The 18,890-nt window shown below is 28.9% G+C and overlaps 1 protein-coding gene across 2 annotated transcripts in view; it reads left to right on the top strand.

Annotated features, from left to right (window-relative positions):
- The window catches only part of Tsp2A (tetraspanin 2A), a 192,751-nt gene that overhangs the window by 74,032 nt on the left and 99,829 nt on the right, over positions 1–18,890 (top strand). For both annotated transcript variants that reach the window (XM_088184276.1, XM_088184277.1), the window contains exon 3: positions 13,182–13,379. In XM_088184276.1, coding sequence (XP_088040402.1) covers positions 13,182–13,379 — 198 coding nt within the window. The remainder of the gene's footprint in view (positions 1–13,181; positions 13,380–18,890) is intronic.

Here is an 18,890-nt window from a genome sequence, read left to right on the forward strand (position 1 = left end):
CATTTAACTTAATGATTATATTAAACCGAAGGAAGGTTGCTCAAATTATAATTCTACCGTTTTCAGAAGAAAATATACGATATTGTCGAGTATTGACCAATAAGTAGTTTATCAGCGAAATTATTTAAAAATATTAAAAAAAAAAAAATTTATTACACATTAAGCTATAAAAATAAAAACTACAATAAGGCAAAAATTTAACCCGAGAATCATCAAACTCAGTTCTTAACGATTTTATACTGTATTTACAATTTCTAATAAAAAATTTCTAACCCAAAAGTTATTATATATTGTATGCTTAATTCCTGTAGATAAAAAGTCTTGTCAGGCGCTCGATCACTATTTCCAAAAGTCTTAATTGAAATTTATGCCTACGTAAGCCTCCAAAATGAAGAGGTCGCCTGGGTGTAAATTTATGAACGCTGAATGTGTATACATAAAAAAATATTACAAACGGGGGCGTATTCAAATCACGTCTTTGCGTCGGGCCCAATTTGTTTTTCCCTTATCACTCAAGCTTTGATTCAATTTCCCGGGACCCCCGGGATGTGGCTCTAATCAACAAAATGTAAAAAAGTAAGAAAACACGTGGGACAGGTCAAATGAAGATTAGTGACGTAACGGCTGCCGAGCAATTGCTTTGTTATCTCCTGCGGTTATCTCCCTCCTAGGGGAGAGTTCATAGAGCCGTCTCTATTATCTATAAATACGATATGGTTTATTTTCTGCGGCCTAGACAAAAATAAATATAGTAGTTGACGAATGGAAGATTCTAATTCTGTTATTATAAAAAGTATTATTTTAAATTATTGTCCCTCTTATTACTAGTATTATGTATAAATCGCTTTATATTAAATTTTAGACCCAATGAAAATAATAATTACATGCACAGATCTATGTAATATATATTTAAATGTTTATTAGCAATAAAAGTATATTTTTTTCGGTTGCAACAGTCAAACATAATTTAATTAATTAACTTTCGGTAAATGACACTCCTTTAATAACTAATAAATGAGCTATACGTGAACTTACTATAGTTGTAGCATAATTTTTTTTTATTTTTTTTTAAAATAAACAAACGAGGCTGAAAAGTGCGTTGTAATGAAAAATTCCGTTTTAAACTTTATAACTTTTCTTATCGTTGCTTTTGTGAGTTGTGAATATTATGTCAAGGTCTTAGTCTGACGACGTTTATTGTATTCCTTTCATAGTACAGTCATAAGGTCATCGCATAATAAATAAATTACTTTATTATCTAATTCAATAACTAAACAATATACACTTTATTCTTCTTTGTAATTGTGACGTTCGAAATCCACTTGTCTTTTATTTTCTGGCCTTGACAGTGTCATGATGAATATCCACGGATAATAAAATAAGAACGAGATATTACAAAAAGCGTTACACAGGAAAATGAAGACGCGGTTGAATTATTGCGGCACTTGGCTGTTCCGTTATAGTTTCGAAATGTTAAGACATATCTTAGCTCAGAGACGGATTAAATTAGACAGCGGGCCGTAGTTTTTAGACCCCTGGCGTAAAGCCTGTTAAAATTTGAAAATCTTAGAAACAAATTAATGTATTATCATTACTCCTTCCATTCGTCTTATTAATATTATATTTATTTTAAATTTGGATTCACCAGTCCGTGATTATTTATTTTTTACACTTGATTCAACGACTAGTATTGTTATGTATAAAACATTGTGGCTATTTTTATTTATAAAAAAGTTCAAAGGACGCATACGTGCCATGATTGGACCGTCGAAATGGCAAAAGAGTTTCTATTGCATCGCGTCTGGATTAGAAAGCTGTTCAGATAATGAAAGTAGATGAGACTCTTTGTCTCCGCTCTCGTGCGATAGGGCGCCCGCTTCTCTAGGGTTAAACTAAATCCAATGAAATTGAAATTACCAGACTGTGCAAGATTCAACAATAAAGACATTTTTAACACACCGACCCGTCTGCCATTACACATTTCTATTGTCTTCGACGGAAGGCGCCACATGGTGCACGTTCGCCTCGATATCGCCCCCACAATGAAGTACACTATATAACTTTGTAAAATTTTAATTAAAATTTTCGACACTGGAATTAAATTATCCATTTTTTGATTGTGTAACGAAACTTAAAACGCAATCATCGAAAAATATAGTTTGAAGTTTTAACTTAAAAGTGGAATTATTACCTACGGCGCGATGCTAACTTCGGATTTTAACAACCAAGTTTAAAGTTGTACGATTTAGTGGCGCCGTGAAAGATGGCGAGTTATAAATTATATCAAATAAAGATGCTGTGCGGTTGGATTAAATTAATTGCGTCTTTATATAAAGTGTGGCGTCGGAAGTTAATTGTGTGTTAATTATTGCTCAACTTTTCACACGTACTTAATTTTGCGTTGAGCTCTGTATTTGAATAAACGCTTCTAATAAAATTATGAAACATAATACATTTATATAACTAGGTTGCTATTATTTAAGTTGTATTGTGCGGGTCAGTAAAGCTAAAAACAAATCAAAATGTATTTCTTATATTATAAAAAAAAAATATGTAAACGTGTGTGTTAAGTTAATGTAAAAAAGTACCTATTAATATTGTATTAATATATTGGAGCGATTTTTACGTTATCAATACTTGCTCTCAGTGAATCCCATGCTATCGTTTTATTTTTTACTTAAAATACCATTAATTGCAATATCAAAATTATATTAAGTCATTCACGAGTCATGTTCTCCAACAATAAAATATATAATGAAAAAGGTCTTAGCTCGAGCAACACAACACATATTGTTTTCAGACTATGAATCACTAAAGTATTTTTTTAAATATAATTATGATGTGTTGTTACTTATGAGTCAAATTAATCAAAAAGTTACTTAAGTTTGTTATGTTACTTATTTATGTTATGTTATGTTACGTTACTTAAGATTTTTGTACTAATGTTACCTTAAACAATAGTCAAATAAATCTAATGACTCAAATAAATCCAAAAATAAATGATTTCAAAGCAAAGATATGCAATCTGCGGCCTGCGTATCAATATTGTTAAAAATTAAATTTATATTCGAATTTCATTATTTTTTAGCAGGACTTTTACATTATCTTTTAATAGAACTAGTAAAATAAAAAAGTAACATACACTTATACAACAAGAGGAATTTTATAAAAAAAACTGACAAATATTTTGTATTAGAAAAATAAAGCTTTTATTGCAATGCAATAAAACTTAAGTTGTAAAAATATTATATATAACTAATTATAAAATTTATCAAACTATAGGAAAGTTCCGTATAAAAAAATTAAGTTCTAGAAAAAAATCTTACGTCCCAACAGCTATGTGGTAGCAAATTTAATTTAATTTTTTTTTTTATTAAAGTAAATTTCAAAAGCGTAGCAGAAATAATCTGTGCCAAAACATACAGATTTATTTAGTTCAAATTCCATAGTTTTATATGAAAGCACTGATGTTACAGCTATGGTTTAACTTTTTTCTTAAACATAATAACGATTTTAATTTACCCAAAGAACTGACTTTACTCAAATTCACTAACGAAAATGGATATTTTCACAGATTTATATGAAACAAAAATAGCGATATTAGCAAAATTTTGCTTAACCATCCATGTTTGCTTTATTCACTGATGATTAAATAAAAGAAAAACTAGCAAAACTAGTTGATAACAATGCAAAATAAATCGATAATTTTTATTTCGTGTAGTATCACTACATTTTACATCAAAGAAGTAACGTTGAAAATAGAAAATAATATAAACGTCGTCATTAACATAAACTATTAAATGAAAATAAAAATGAATTTATTTTATGTTTTTTAATCCAATAGAAACTAGCTAATGAGACACTGTGTAAAATACTTTGTCATAAACTCAAAACGAAAACCTGTAATATAATTTAAAAATGGCTGATTTAACATTTCTAGTTCATATCACTACTTATTTACAAAATCTGAATATACATATTCAAAATATATACCGGTAATAAAAGTATTGCAATCTCTACCTATTGGTATTATAGGTACAACTGTAGAAAATTAATATTAAATTATATATGCGGCCCTAGACAACTTTTTGTCGGGAAATGCGGCCCAGAATATTCAAAACATTTAAATTTAACCCTTTTTGTTTCTGAAAACCTTGCGTCAATTGCTATTCAAATAAAAATTTTACACAGCTATAAAAAATTAAACTAATATTAAAAAAAATATGTGACCTAAAAATTTCAATATTTCAAAAAATAGAATATTTTTTTTTTATATATATTATAGTTTATTTAGTATGTATTTACTAAAAAATTGTATTTAATTTTTTTATAATAATAAAATAAATATACATCAAATATTTTTATTTTTATTTTTTTTTTTATCGCTTAAAAAATCTAATTTTATCATTTAAATTCCTACTATTGATTTGGAATTACAGTTAAATCATTAAACCGTATTTTTTCTTACTTTTATTAAAGTGAAATTTGTAAGCGAAGCAATTACGCAGTAAAATATGATGAATTTTTAATATTATCTATCTTTTAATATATTTTGTTTAAGTTTTATCTCAAAGATTTTTAATAATATTTTAGGTTAATTAAACAAAGATTTTTCAAATCAACTGATGTATTTATATTTATTTAATAAAAAACATCACGTCATATATGCAACGTTTTTAATATACAGCAACGTTTTTTCATAAATTCTGTTCATAAAACTTTCTTCCTGCATTTGCGACACCATTTTGCTCAGACCGTTATTTTCAAAAACAGAAACAATGTGATACATTTCAGCTGAAGTTTCTGCTTTTGCATATAGCATAATAGACGAACCTCGCACTTATTAGAAACATCAATTTACAAAGTCATTTAAAAAACATATTACACACACAACTGCGGCTGTAAAAATATACTTTTCATTCTTAGTTTTATATTTTTACTTCTTGAATATTCTTTGTATATATACACAATAAGTATCAGCATTTCTGCCACAATTATTGTATACTGTTTTACACATAAAAGTAATTTTTATGGATTTTTTTATGAAGATCCGGCTTTGAATATAGACATATTTTTATGCGGAATCTTCGCAGTGTTCATGCATCGATCACATTTACGGAGTGCATTAGATGCTGGCATGCAAGCAACCAGGGCGTTGGAAGTGCGATGTTGCAATAAAACTCGATAAAATTTATTATTCCGCGCATGGGATCTCCCATGGGAGGGGCTTTGGCTGAATAGTATAGGAGCTCTCCTCAGCCGCTGCCAATTCGTCTTAAACCACCGTGGAGATGTGGCTCTGTGCCATTGTCAACCACTTACCTCAAAGACTCTGACTATTTCGCTTTCGAGTACCCATTCTGTGCTCACGAACAATATTATTGCGAACGAAGAGACAAAACAACACCACCATAATCATTATTTTAACGAAAAGTACGTTATTGAGAAATTTAGCTTCGCTGCTTGTACCTGAAAACGCTGTAATAATAATATTCAATGAATACATTATTTGCACTTTAGAAAGAGACAGACAAGCACATTCAATTTATGAGTTAAAAAAATCATTTAGTTGTAAAAACGTGTGTAAATTAATAAAAATTAAAATGATAAAATAGTTACTTACTAAACACAATTCCAATACTAAAATTTTTTGTTTGTTTTGCCTTTAACGTTTTTTTATTAGGTTTTAAAATGTAAATCTTGTGTACTTTATACAACATAAAATGTAGGATTTAAACTATTTTTTTTCTACACTCCAAGTCACACAAAATAAAGCAATAAAAATAATACATAACACTATTCTTAATTAAGCTTGAAAAGCTTTATAGTAGATTTCTAATTTTGATAATAAAAAAACTTTAATTTTATAGTTAAGTAAATAGTCATGAAGTCTTAAACTAAATAATTTAAATATTTAACTCTTAAAAATTCATTTTATGTTTTTATTACTATTAAGTGCTATTTTATGTTTTTAACTTTTATATATATTAAGCAACTTTTACCCAATTTTTATGTATGCACTTTATAAGTAGATATTTTAAAATTTGATTATCTCATTCTTATATAATTAAAAAATTTGCCCTATAACAAGAAAATATTTATACATATTTTTTACTAATAATTTATATCTTTCCTTACTCAAGATAATTTATTCTTATTTTAAATTAAATTATTACAATTGATTGTGACAGATTATTACTTTAAAAAATATAAGCTTTGAAGTTTAATTCCATTTTTACAGCAAAAATAGTTTAATTTGTATGTATTTTTTTATTTATTTTGTCATAGTAAATTTCTACTATTTTTACAGATCGAACTACTAAATTTCAATGATATTTTCATTGTTTTAATAATGAACTGATTTAATAAACGTGTTACATAAGTTTTTAATAGCATCTATTATTTTTTAAAGATTTTTTTTAATGTATTCGTGTAAATTGTGATCAAACCAAATTTATACCTTATATTAAATATAAATTCAGTTTTGTCATTGCGTTAATATTATTACAAATCAAAGCTCTATATTATAAGGTAGAAAAAGAGAGTAAGTGGCAATAATTAAATTTCATGTAAATATTTGGAGACCCATTTTCCAGAAGCACTGAAGTATTATATTTCCATTTCCCATTATTACTAAGAAAATAATTTAATACTTATCTACATATAAGTACAATTGTATACTAGTTAACTCAATGTAATTACAAATATTGCTTTATTAATAATAAATGTATACCTAATTATATATGTATATGTTTTAAATTAGCATATAATTATATTAAAAAATTCATTAAATATTTTCGCGCTAGAGCTCCGTAATAAATTATCAAATATGACTAGTACCAAAATTTGAGCCGTTTAACTTCGTTTAAACCCTTGTCTGCCTTTTAACCGCATTGTTGATTTCGATTTGGGTCGTTTTATCTAAATTCAAAACGACGTAGATTTTGGTTAAAGTTAGATTTTAGAATTTAACACAGCGATACCGTGATATTTCGATCTTTATTGCCCCTTGTGAGTATTTTTTTATATATAATATATAATATTTTTGCTGAAATTTAAAGTCTCTCTCGTAAGCGACGCATATGGCGTTTCATATCGCGCGATCAACGTATGAAAAGTAAACAAAAATTCGCAATATTATTACAGCACAGAGAAAGACGCCGGCGTCTACAGAATAACAAATGACTTCGAAAAGTATCGAGTAACAAAGTCATAGCTTACAGAAAAGGGCCATTTTTGTTTCATGCACTATTTGCTTTCTGACGCAAATTGTGTCTATTTATTATTCTTCTTGCAGTATTAAAAAGTGAAGCTGGCTTCGGTTAATCGACCTGAAAAGATTTTAATATGGTCAAGTCTCGCTTTTGATGTTTTTTTTTCTACTCCATCTCATTCTTAGAGAGTCGTTAAATGATACCTCATTTACTGCGTTCGCATTAAATATCCATTTGTGAGATTTTTTTATTTCAACATTCAATTTTCGCCGAGTAATCTGCAATGGCTTCTGATACGATCTAAAGAAAATGGCCGTTGGATTTAACCGTTCGGCTAAAACGTATTACATAGAAGTTCTCATAAAAAACGTATACATACACATTAATTTACGAACGTTTTCAAAGTTCCACTTAAGTAAAATAAACGATTCAATTATATTTTTATAGTTATGTGAAATTCAGGGACACATTATTTAAAATAATAGAATCTGTAATTATTAATTCCAGCCTTAACTGAAAGCTTACTGAAAATTTTAACATAAAAACCTCATTTATAAACACTTTTAGGGATAAAGATATAGTAACTTAATTTATTTTTTAGTGCAGTAAATACAAAAAAATTAAAGTATCGCACAATTTCCGCATACATTAGAATGCAATAAAATACATTTTTAAAAATAACACTATAATGTAATAAAAATATAATGTATAACCATATCGTAATTATTTAACGCTATTTTAATACTATTAAATATTTTTAATGACCCGCATAATGCCGTTCTTCGTTTAAATCGTGTAACGACCCACCAGGTTTTCCCATTGCCGTAAACATATTCTTGTTTTTCGTTTGTGGAACGCCGCCGCCACTGTTTTTCTATTTAAAAAAGTTAAAATTAATTTGCAAAACTTTAAAATGAACCATTTTACATAATTTAACTTTCGTAAGCCCCTAGTTTTCCCGAACGGCTGGGTCGCTTTTAACACTGCCTTGAATGGAACACTCAAAGCTTATTTTCACTTATAGTACGTAATAACGTATTATGTTTATAATTATATGGGAAAAATTGTGTGTTGCGTATTTTGATGGGTATTGTCTAATTATTTTTAATTATAAACAGAAAACTTTATTAATTAAATGAAAATCTTACCATCATGACCTAAAGGATGTTGAATAGCGTAATATAATACATTATATATTCATACATATGTATCAGGGGCAGGCGGAGAGATAATTTCTCTCTCGATCGCTTGCGTGCTAAGTGACGAGAGTGAGTGAGAGATAAGAGCATGCGGTCAGCATGCCCTTATTTCTCATTCTCTCTTTTCATATTTTAAACAAGATATAGATAAAAAATATTTTTTGGATTATTTAAAAGACGAGATTTAAGTTCAACGAAAGGAAAATTTTGTGACGTAACTCTGTTGAATGTTCCCATACATTTTTTAAATATGCTAATTCCTTGTTATCTGATTTTTATTGTAATTCTTAGATCATCAAAGCAAAAATAATATCAATTAGAGTATTTGAGAAAATGGTAACCAATCTTTTGCCTTTCAATTACTTTTGACATTTATTTAAAACGATAATAAAGGCATGCATGATTTTATGCAACATAATTAAAAAAATCAATGTTTGTAAAATATTTTAAAATATTCGTACAAATTTTATTTTTGATAAAAAGCGGCTCTATGAAAATTTTCGAGAAATCGGCAATTTTTTTTTGAGAAATAAGAATTCTCTATTTGCCATTTTTTTCGAAAACTTGTTTTTAAGCTGAAAGATTATTCACACCCCATCGGCCTCAAAACCCTAAAACTGTAACTGTAAATCTTACCCTAATTATCCAAATAAATGGCGCTATGATTAAATACGAATACTATCAATGCTTTTTATGATAAAAAAAGATTATCTCTGAATTTTGTACTAACAATAACTACTTAGTTTTGCTGGGATTTCAGACAATGGAGAACATGGAGCTAGCGATGGAATAAGCGAATCGTTTAAACGTTTTTTTGTTAAGACGCTTTCATTTATAATGGTTTCCGGCGATAGAAGTCTTTTTAGTTGAATAGCATTTAGTAATAGAAAAAGGAGTGAAAGTACTTTTAAGTCATTTGCATATAATAAGATCAATGTATTGGAGAAGTGGCATTAGACTTATATTGGATCATTGCGGTACATCATTAACAAAATACTCGTCGAAGCTAAAATTACTACAATTTTAATTGGTAAAGTCTATCTATAATATAATTGGAATCACAGACATATTGTAAGAAATGCATTTAAATATTCCATTATTCTTAAGAAATTAAAGTTATACGTCGCGTGCCCTATCAATCTCGCTGAAAAATGTCACCACTCGTATGAATACAAACGCTGCAAAAATCCTGATTTGAATATTTAATCGAGGTATCTAACCCACAATGAACTCACTGAGGGCTGATGCAACCCTCTACTCTGAACGGTTGCATTTTGCGACAGATTCATGCACTTGTTGTGGCGAAAACTTTCAAGCTCGCAATCAAAACAGAAACATAAAACTTTTAATAAATTATGATCGTCGTGTTTACATATATAGTAGTATGTACGAATTAAGTGGCCAATACATATAAGTTATTAATTAAATTGTATGTCTAAAGTAAAATAAACTATGATATTTGCTCTACGTAGCAAATTTAAAAAGAAATAATACGCAAAAAGAAACTTTCGTTACTCGATTTACCTAATTCACAGATATTTTAATTACAATTGTAAAGATCACGATCTAAAATGCAGTACCTAATATATTTTCTATGTAATGGACGACTAGAATAAACATAAAAAAATTCTCATTCTATTTTATAGTTTAAAAAATATTTATTTAATACGCATAAAACAATCTAAGTAGATAATCTTTCTATATTATTACAGATTCTGTATAATTAATAATTTAAAAAAAATACCAATATTAAATTCACTATTATATGATAAAATTTTAGAATTGATTTTTTGGATATATAAAATAAAATCTGTTTTCTGACATTTGAGCTCCACTGTCTATTGTATTTGTCATGTGCATTTTTCTCGTTACACTTTTTCCTACTAGTTGTCTGTATAACTTTGTATGGCATGACATCATTATTTAGTTTAATGGTCCGCCGCCCCATGTCTGGATGAGCTCTGGTTGCAATCTCCCCGGATGACGCTGACAAACCACGGACATCTCGGATTATGCGAAACAATAATACTTTTTCTTTTTCCAACTACATTTTTGTTGTATGTTTCTATGATATATGAATAAGAAGTGACACTGCAGTATGTTTCAAATAGTTTTAGTGAAAAACAAATTATTTGAAAAATAAGCAAAAAGAGATATGATATAAACATAAAAAATAATACTTATTTTCTTATTGTGTTCTATAAATGATATTAAACCTTTTTTTACTCGCTCCTAGTGAAGCTTAAAGTAATCTTAGATATAAGGCTCATTCATCTAGTAAATCTAGATCAATTGTTGGGATTACGAAAACAGATAGCGCACTCTATCTATACGTTGTATGATATTATTAAAAACAACTTGAAATTAAATAAGGTTAGTGATTCTAATGTTTATACAGCTTGACAGCTCAATATGTTTCACAGTCACAGTGTATATACATAAAATATTTTTAATATTTTCAAATATTAAATTTTGCATAGAAATGTCTGAAATATAAAAACAATAGATAAGGAAATTCTTTTGCTGTCAATCTTTCTAGATTTGAAACAATAACGAAGACAATGTAAAAAAAGGAATGGATTACAACGTGTTAACTTACCAATTGACTTACACAAAGATAATAATGAAAAATTGATAAACAGTGGTATAAGTTGACGACTAATAACTGAAAAACATGGATTCAAATACTTTGTGGTCCTTTGTGTTTTTTAATTTATATCGTGTATGGGAGAACCAACTTAGTGATTTTTATATATAAATATTTTCCATAGAATTTCACAGTGGATGAACATAATAATAAATATTTAAAATAAACTTTAAAAAAAAGCAAATTTGCTTTTACCTGCAACCGCAGGTACTAGCAAATTTTCCGTTACTGACAATTTCTAAATATTAAATTTTTCAAGAAGTATGAAAAACAGGATGCAGTGATATTTTTCGAGGCTTTCTTTACATAATATATTGTATTAGCAATATAGGTGAAAACTTTTTTAAATTTTGCTCTTAAGATAGCAAAAAAATATATTTTTTTTTAAAATAATATAATAATAAAAATAAAAATTGAGTTGATAATGAATTCTGTTGTTTCAACCAATAAAAAAAGAGCATTTAAATATAAAACAAGATGGCCGACAGTAACGTGACAACAGTGGTAAATATTTTTCAATAATTTGTCATTTGTCTTTTTCGTTTTACTGAATACAAATATTCGGATTGCAAATTATCAAGGTATGTTATAACTATGAAAATGAAATATATATATATAATGTGTGTAAGGATAAGAATAAAATATTGATTAAACTATATAAACAATCATAAGCCAATCTTCGTAATAAAATCTTTAATTTAGAGTTCCATCAAAGGACTCCGAGACCGAAAAATGATTTTTTTCTTTTACAATACATACAAATTATTATTGCTTTTGATTTAATGCACATATTCTGAATATAATTACTCGAATTGCAAATATATATTTAGTTCGTATAAGAATTAGGGTTAATGTCGATCAAACCATATATATGCTAATAAAGCGTATTTATTTTTTTATTAATATTTATTAATACTAAATTATTAATTATTAAAATATATATTGCAGCGTCAAAAAAATCTTTACTTAAAAAACAATATAAATCAAAATATGTTTTAATAAAAGTAGACAAAGGTCTCAAAATTAGTAATATTTTTAAAGCGCAAATTGTGCTTACTGTCTACTTTTGGTCTAAACTTTTCATTTATACAGTTTTACAGAGTTAACTTTAAATTTTATATAATAAAAAATGAAAAATCACTATTAATTATTCAGATTCAATGTCTGAATCACCGTAGAATATCTTTAGCTATTGCAAGATGCCATTAATTAAAAATACCTACTAAGTGTACATAGACTAAAATAGATAAAAAAATCTTATAATTGAGTAAATACTTAATCACTTTTTTATATTTAATGTAGATAGGTAACACGCTCATCTGTCAAATCTTGTTTGTTGACGATGTAACTAGCTCACGTTGGAGAGTTCATACACTCACTAGTTAAATCATACACAATGCATGCATTGCCTAGTGGGAGTATACACAAAATATAGCATTTAAGCTAAAACTTAAATTCATAGTTGATGCATACTTTGACTAGGCATTGTATACTTTATCAAAATTTAACATTTACCTGTAACATATATACCATAAAAATAAAATATATGCATCTGTCTGTTTATCACATAAATTCCTCCCAAACGATGAACTGTAACTACGTGACATTTGCACATGGCATTATTGTCGCCCTATCTATGTCTGCTTTGCTATTTTTAACTGGCAACTTTTAAGTTGCTAGTTAAGCTGAACAATGACGTGCTGACTGAAACATATTTAAAAAAAATCTGCATTTAGCAACGATATGCAAAATTTAAAGCAATGAATATCAATGTCATTTTATGAGTTTTTCGCATTCAGTGTTAACTGCTAGTTATAAGAGAAGTTCAAGTTAATAATCTCAAAAATAATTAAGAACAGTGAAAAAACTTGGTAAAAAAACATTTTTATATATTTTCTTAAAAAATAGAAAAGTATATGTATATGTGAGAATATTTTTAATATATACAAAAATTTATTTTTGTATTATTATATATTTAAAAAAATATCAATGGGCTTTAAAGTAATACCAGACACATTAAAATAATGTTGAGTTGTTTACTACCAATATGATACGATGAGAAATGTATTCAAATATATTATGTCTTATAATATTTTAATAAAAGTTGTATTTATTTTACAGATGCTCGGTGCGTCCATTTTTGGTCTCGCCCTTTGGATTCGCGTGGAGCCAGGATTTAGTGAATGGATCGAAATCCTCGAAATCAAGGAGTACTACATCGGCATCTACGTACTTTTAGTTTCCTCTGCTCTGATAATGTTCGTTTCGTTCATGGGATGCGGAGCAGCTCTTCTGGAGAACACTCTAGCTCTAGGAGCGGTAAGTTTATATTCCATTATTTTTCTATTCCGACCAACCCTCGCACATATATGACACATGTCATTATACGCGGTACGTTAGCGGGCGCGATACAGCGTTTAGAACACAACAATAGGCACTTTTGAAAACGCGCCAGCTTCCTTCTTGAGATGTATACGAGCCTTCACCGAGCCGTGGAGGTATGTAAATGCGCTGGATATATCAGGAAAACCTTAATGCTTATTATCCGTAGCGCCTCCTTTCATACGAGAACACATTTCACGCAAGCTTAGTTCTATGGCACATCCAATAGTGCCGAGGCATGAGTGCCAGTAATGATGTTAAGGACCGTACAGTTCTATGTGCTTCCTTTGTGTGTGAACATGTGCGTTGAATGCAAATAATAAGCTGCTATTTTTAGAGTAATTAATTATAAATAAAAGTTAAAAAATATTTCATATTCGATTGACTTATTCAATGTATTTATTGTTCAAATTGGACATTAAATTTAGTTAGTTTTTGCTTCCAAGAGCTTTCTAGGCACCCAAGGCGCGAATTTTCCAAATATTTAATTTACTGATTTTATAGACATTTAGTAATAAATATTGCTCATAAAGTAATTTATTCCCAAATATATACTTATTGCCATTTTAAATTTTTAATTACAAATCACATTTTAAAAATGTCATTGTTTTAAAAATAACTAACTTAGCCAAGCACAAACGTACGGCCTGTATAGCCTAAACGAACCACACATTTAGGTTTCGATATACTGTAAGTCCAACTTTGCTGTGACTATGGCCTAGTAAATTTTATCACGTCACGCAAACCGTAATATAAACGTCAGTGATGGAACTAAATTAAAAAATAGCTCCCATTTGAATAGCCATTTATCTCTACTCTACGAATATCCTTCATAATTAATGCATTAATATACTGTTGGCATACTAAACCTTGTTCATTAAAGTTTGTCCCATGGGCACTTGGACGCTTTGTTTAATTAAATTGTACACTTAACAGCTTTTATAATTTATTTTTGAAAATATAAATCTATTAATGTATTCTCGAAACTTTCTAGGGATAAACCCCTTGTGTGAACTCGCATTCGAAACGTTCCTATTTGATTCGAATTTTCACTTAGTGTATAAATTAATTAATTCCAGGCTCAAAGGATATTGGTTCAAAGATTTTATTGATACATTTATTCTCGAATGAGCAACTTTGTTCATTACCGTTTTCGTGTAAAGATGTACTTATAAACGTGTATGCATAAAATAAAAATTAGAATGTATTTTTAAAAACAGTTATTCTGACATTCTTAAATTGATTTTAATTTATGATTAAAATTAAATAATGATATTATTATTAATTTTATTTTATTAATTTATTCAGCTTAATAGCGGATTTTTACATCAAATAAAATTTAATTAAACATTTATATAATTTATATCATAAATTGTAAGCAATAATATAGCGATATTAAGAATGAATGCATGTTAAAATGACTTAAAAAATTTGCTTATATGATGGTATAACACACAATTTGCAATGTGAAGTAGAAAAACTATACGACAAATTACTAGTCTATTAAAAATTCTAGTGAAGTATTAAAAAATCCAGGTGAAAGTTTATTATTCGTTTGATGCTACAGGAATTTTGCGTTGAAATCAAAACTACTATAAATTTTCGAGATATTTCATAATAACATACCTCATTGTATAAAATATAGTCTGCTGTACACAAACCCGAGTTTATTACGGCGTTGAATTCTCCTTATTTTTCCTATTGAAAATAATAAACGTGCATTTGTGAGGAGGCGCCGAGATTCGCGGCTGCGGATTCCCGAAGGGGTAAATAGCATTGAATGTATGTTAAGCTCCTTGCTTATATGCCTCCGAGGGGATGCCGAGTCTCGGGACAGGTGGGTGGATGAGGCGGAGTACACACAAAATTTTCTAGTGAAAATCTCCGAACATTCCCGCGGGGATACCTGCCCCTTTTTGCGCTACGTTATCCACAATCTACGCGTATGATTTTTTTATGCTTCACATTTGTGTCACTTTACATATTTATGTATTTACAGAAATGTGCCTATATGTATGTGCGACGGCGGCGCCACAATAGTATTGACGCTTATGAAAAGCTATCACTTTTCCCTATGTAACATTTTTTTTATTAAAATATTATAACATTTCTGACAAATTGAATATGAAAAAATCACAGGATTATTGTTGTTTGATTATAAAATTACTAATACCATAAGTTATTGTTTAATATATGAACTATTTAATTATTAAACCCTTAATTATCTTCCTCACATATCAGAAAGGTCCAAGCTAGGTAGTTTCATTAAGTAAGAAATTCTCACTATAAAAATAAAAATACGTTAAGTCAACTTTATATTTGTTTTTTTTTTTGCATTTAGCAATTTCTTATAAAAAATAATTTTCGAAACATAATTTTTATAAATGGTTATTATTTTATTAAATCGTGTATTAAAAAATCTGAACTTTTGATGTTTCATTGATAGATTGACTATTAGGGTCTATATCTTGTTTATTTGAATTTAATATTACATTCTAAATAAAATAGAATTTTAATTTAAATTCAGAGTTAACGTGATGTAAGAAAAAGCGTAAAAAAATAGAACACATCGTCCAACGTTTCCACTCAAATAAATTTGCTACGATTCCGGCGCGAACGCGCACAATGCCCGGCCGGTCGTGGGGTCTAATAAAGGAATTTTCGTATTCAAAGATCAACAAAGGCGAATTTATCAAACGTGGCCTATTTTCGGCGACATTTTTCCGTTCCTCTCCCATATTTTTTTTCTCTTCCACCCTCCATCCAAAGGAGAAAAAGGCGTCCCACTTTTCCGCCGGCGAGCGTATCCACTGTTCCTTCCCTCGTGCGGAAGAATGGTTCGTTTGGCGGTTGTGTATGAAATGACAAACGCGGGTTCATACCGTCAGCTGACATTGCCAAATTGCCGTAGTACCTTATACGCTGGCCCTAATATTACCTTCGGCGCTAGAGCCGATTGGAGCGTTCGTCTTTGATCTATTTTGCACGTGAAAATTATTCTTGTGCGATTCGACACCGATGGGTTGGAATGTGAGAATGAATGTGCTATGGTATGATTCTTCAGAGCACTTATTTACAGAAGAACGCCGTTGAGTTTGGTATAAGAAATGCGTACCTGTGAGTAATGTTAGGGGATGAATCAAATCCAGACTAGAAAATTGAACGTCAAGGAATACTATGTGAAGTAAATTGGTTGAAAACTTTGTTGATAAGGTACGTCTATCGGTAAAAATTTGCTTTGAAGCACCGTTGATCATGGCAGCTTCACTTTTATTTTTTTGTCAGTTAACTTATTTATGTTATAAAATTGTATCTTGCGAAGTGGTATAACAACTGTCTCAATCTCCGTCCAGTTTATAGTTTTTGCTAACTATAAAAAGCTTTCGACTTTACAAAGTCTATTGATTTCTCTCTTTATGATAATAAGTATACGCATTTAGTGTGCAAAATGACTAAATTTATTTAATTTATTCATCATGATTTTAATTCATGGTAAATAAAAAAATATATCATTACGCTCTGATTATTATTACGATTGTATAATATATGTGGCATAAGATGACAGACCAAGCATAGCAATTAAGCACTTACAATCGCGTTTCTAAAATCCAAAGCATCTATAAATTCATGAGCTGCGTTGAAGCTATTATAAATACATTGTATATTGATTTGCACTTCATTGTCTAGATCAGACCCTTCCTCTTTGCTCGTAAACTGCCGAGGTATGCAAATTTGTCTTTCTCTACTGATTAATATTCAGAAGTTGATAGCTATTAACAACCAATGTATTTTGTTGTTTGAAAAAGTCCACGATCTACATTAATTTAAATTGTCTTTAGCTGCAGATCCTTAATTGTTATCACCAGGAGATTCGTGTTTATTATTTATCGTTAAGTACTTTTAAAATGTATATATATATTGCCTCTAACGATTTATAAAGAAAATTTTATCTGGTTTTATTTATTGCATAATAAATTTTTAACACCTGTTTGTAATAAACTTATATTAGTATCTTAATCAATTGGTTTTGAATAACCATTAAATGATTTTATCTAAAAATTTGTTTTGCATTTCATTAAAAATAATCAAAAATACGTTTGCTTATAAACACTGCAGCTTTTTCAATTTTGTGTATAATAAATTCATTGCGTTACTAAACAAGTAAAAATAATTTTATTTTCGCTACCAAATATATCTTATACAGCACATGTTTATTTATAATTATTGTTGCTAATTATACAATGTATTTAATGTCGAAATGTAACTATTGATTAAAAAAATACATTGACCACAAACGACGTGTAATTATTTCCAGTGAAAAGTTCACGCGGAGCTTTGGCTTCCTGCAAGCTCGCCACATATCCATAAATGTGTTCTGGCTTTGTTTCATCCTCTTCCGCACATCACACAAAGTCTGCGTGTTTTTGGTTCGGTCGGGGTCCGAATTAATTTCGCGGTCCTGGAAACATTTGTGCTCCACGGGAAATAATCAAGCTTTTGGCATTTTCCGGTCGCAACCGCTCCGGGAGAGCGAAATTAGACTATAACACCCATATACCGTATCTTAATTCGATACGCAAGACACTACCTCTTATATTATATGTATGTCTATTTCACAAGAAGCAAATATTTATATGGCATGTTTTCAAGTCCTCGCTTTAATAGCATATAAATATGCGAATGATTTCATTATATAAACATTACATCTGCGATTCGAGTCCCTTCAATAATACCCCCCAATAAAATTTTATCGCATCGCATTTACCGAATAAACGGACAAGGGATCTTGAAGGTGTTTCCATACAAAAATACGGCGGGCGCAGACGAGCCAATGACGGTAATGGCCCTCTCGAGAATTTAGATTGAACCTTATCTCAGCAAACTGATCTCATCAGTGCGTGTGGAGGGACGCCTAGAAAGCTCTGGAAAAATATTTGCGTCCAGAACTAACGCAAAATATGTAAATGCGTCAGCGCCTTTGCGTTTGCGAATGAGACTCGGCACGAACTCGGAACATAATGGCCGTGAATAAATCGCTATTTTTCATGCTTATGATATAAATAATGCGTGCAAAGCTACGTTCGTAATAGCAGAAGTTATATTGTATAACATGAAGTATTGTTTTACCGGATAAGTGTGATTTAAATGCGAAATATATGAATGAAGAAAGCTATAAATTTCTCATGTTATGAATTGGTCCATTTCTATAATATATAATATATACCATATTATTATTATAAAATAATAATCACTACTAGTATATATATCTCAATGATCAATTTCGTAAATCATTTTTATATAATAAAATGATTATTATTTATTATATATTATACAATAATTTAAAAAAAATAATAGTAATTAAATATAAACATACATATTATATTAAAAAAATATAGAAATTTATGTACTTAATTAAAATAAATATTATTATATAAACAAATATATTAA

The sequence above is a fragment of the Plectrocnemia conspersa genome, unplaced genomic scaffold (assembly GCF_051122295.1).
Source record: "Plectrocnemia conspersa isolate PC_06_02 unplaced genomic scaffold, ASM5112229v1 ptg000004l, whole genome shotgun sequence".
In the NCBI taxonomy this organism is placed as follows: domain Eukaryota; kingdom Metazoa; phylum Arthropoda; class Insecta; order Trichoptera; family Polycentropodidae; genus Plectrocnemia; species Plectrocnemia conspersa.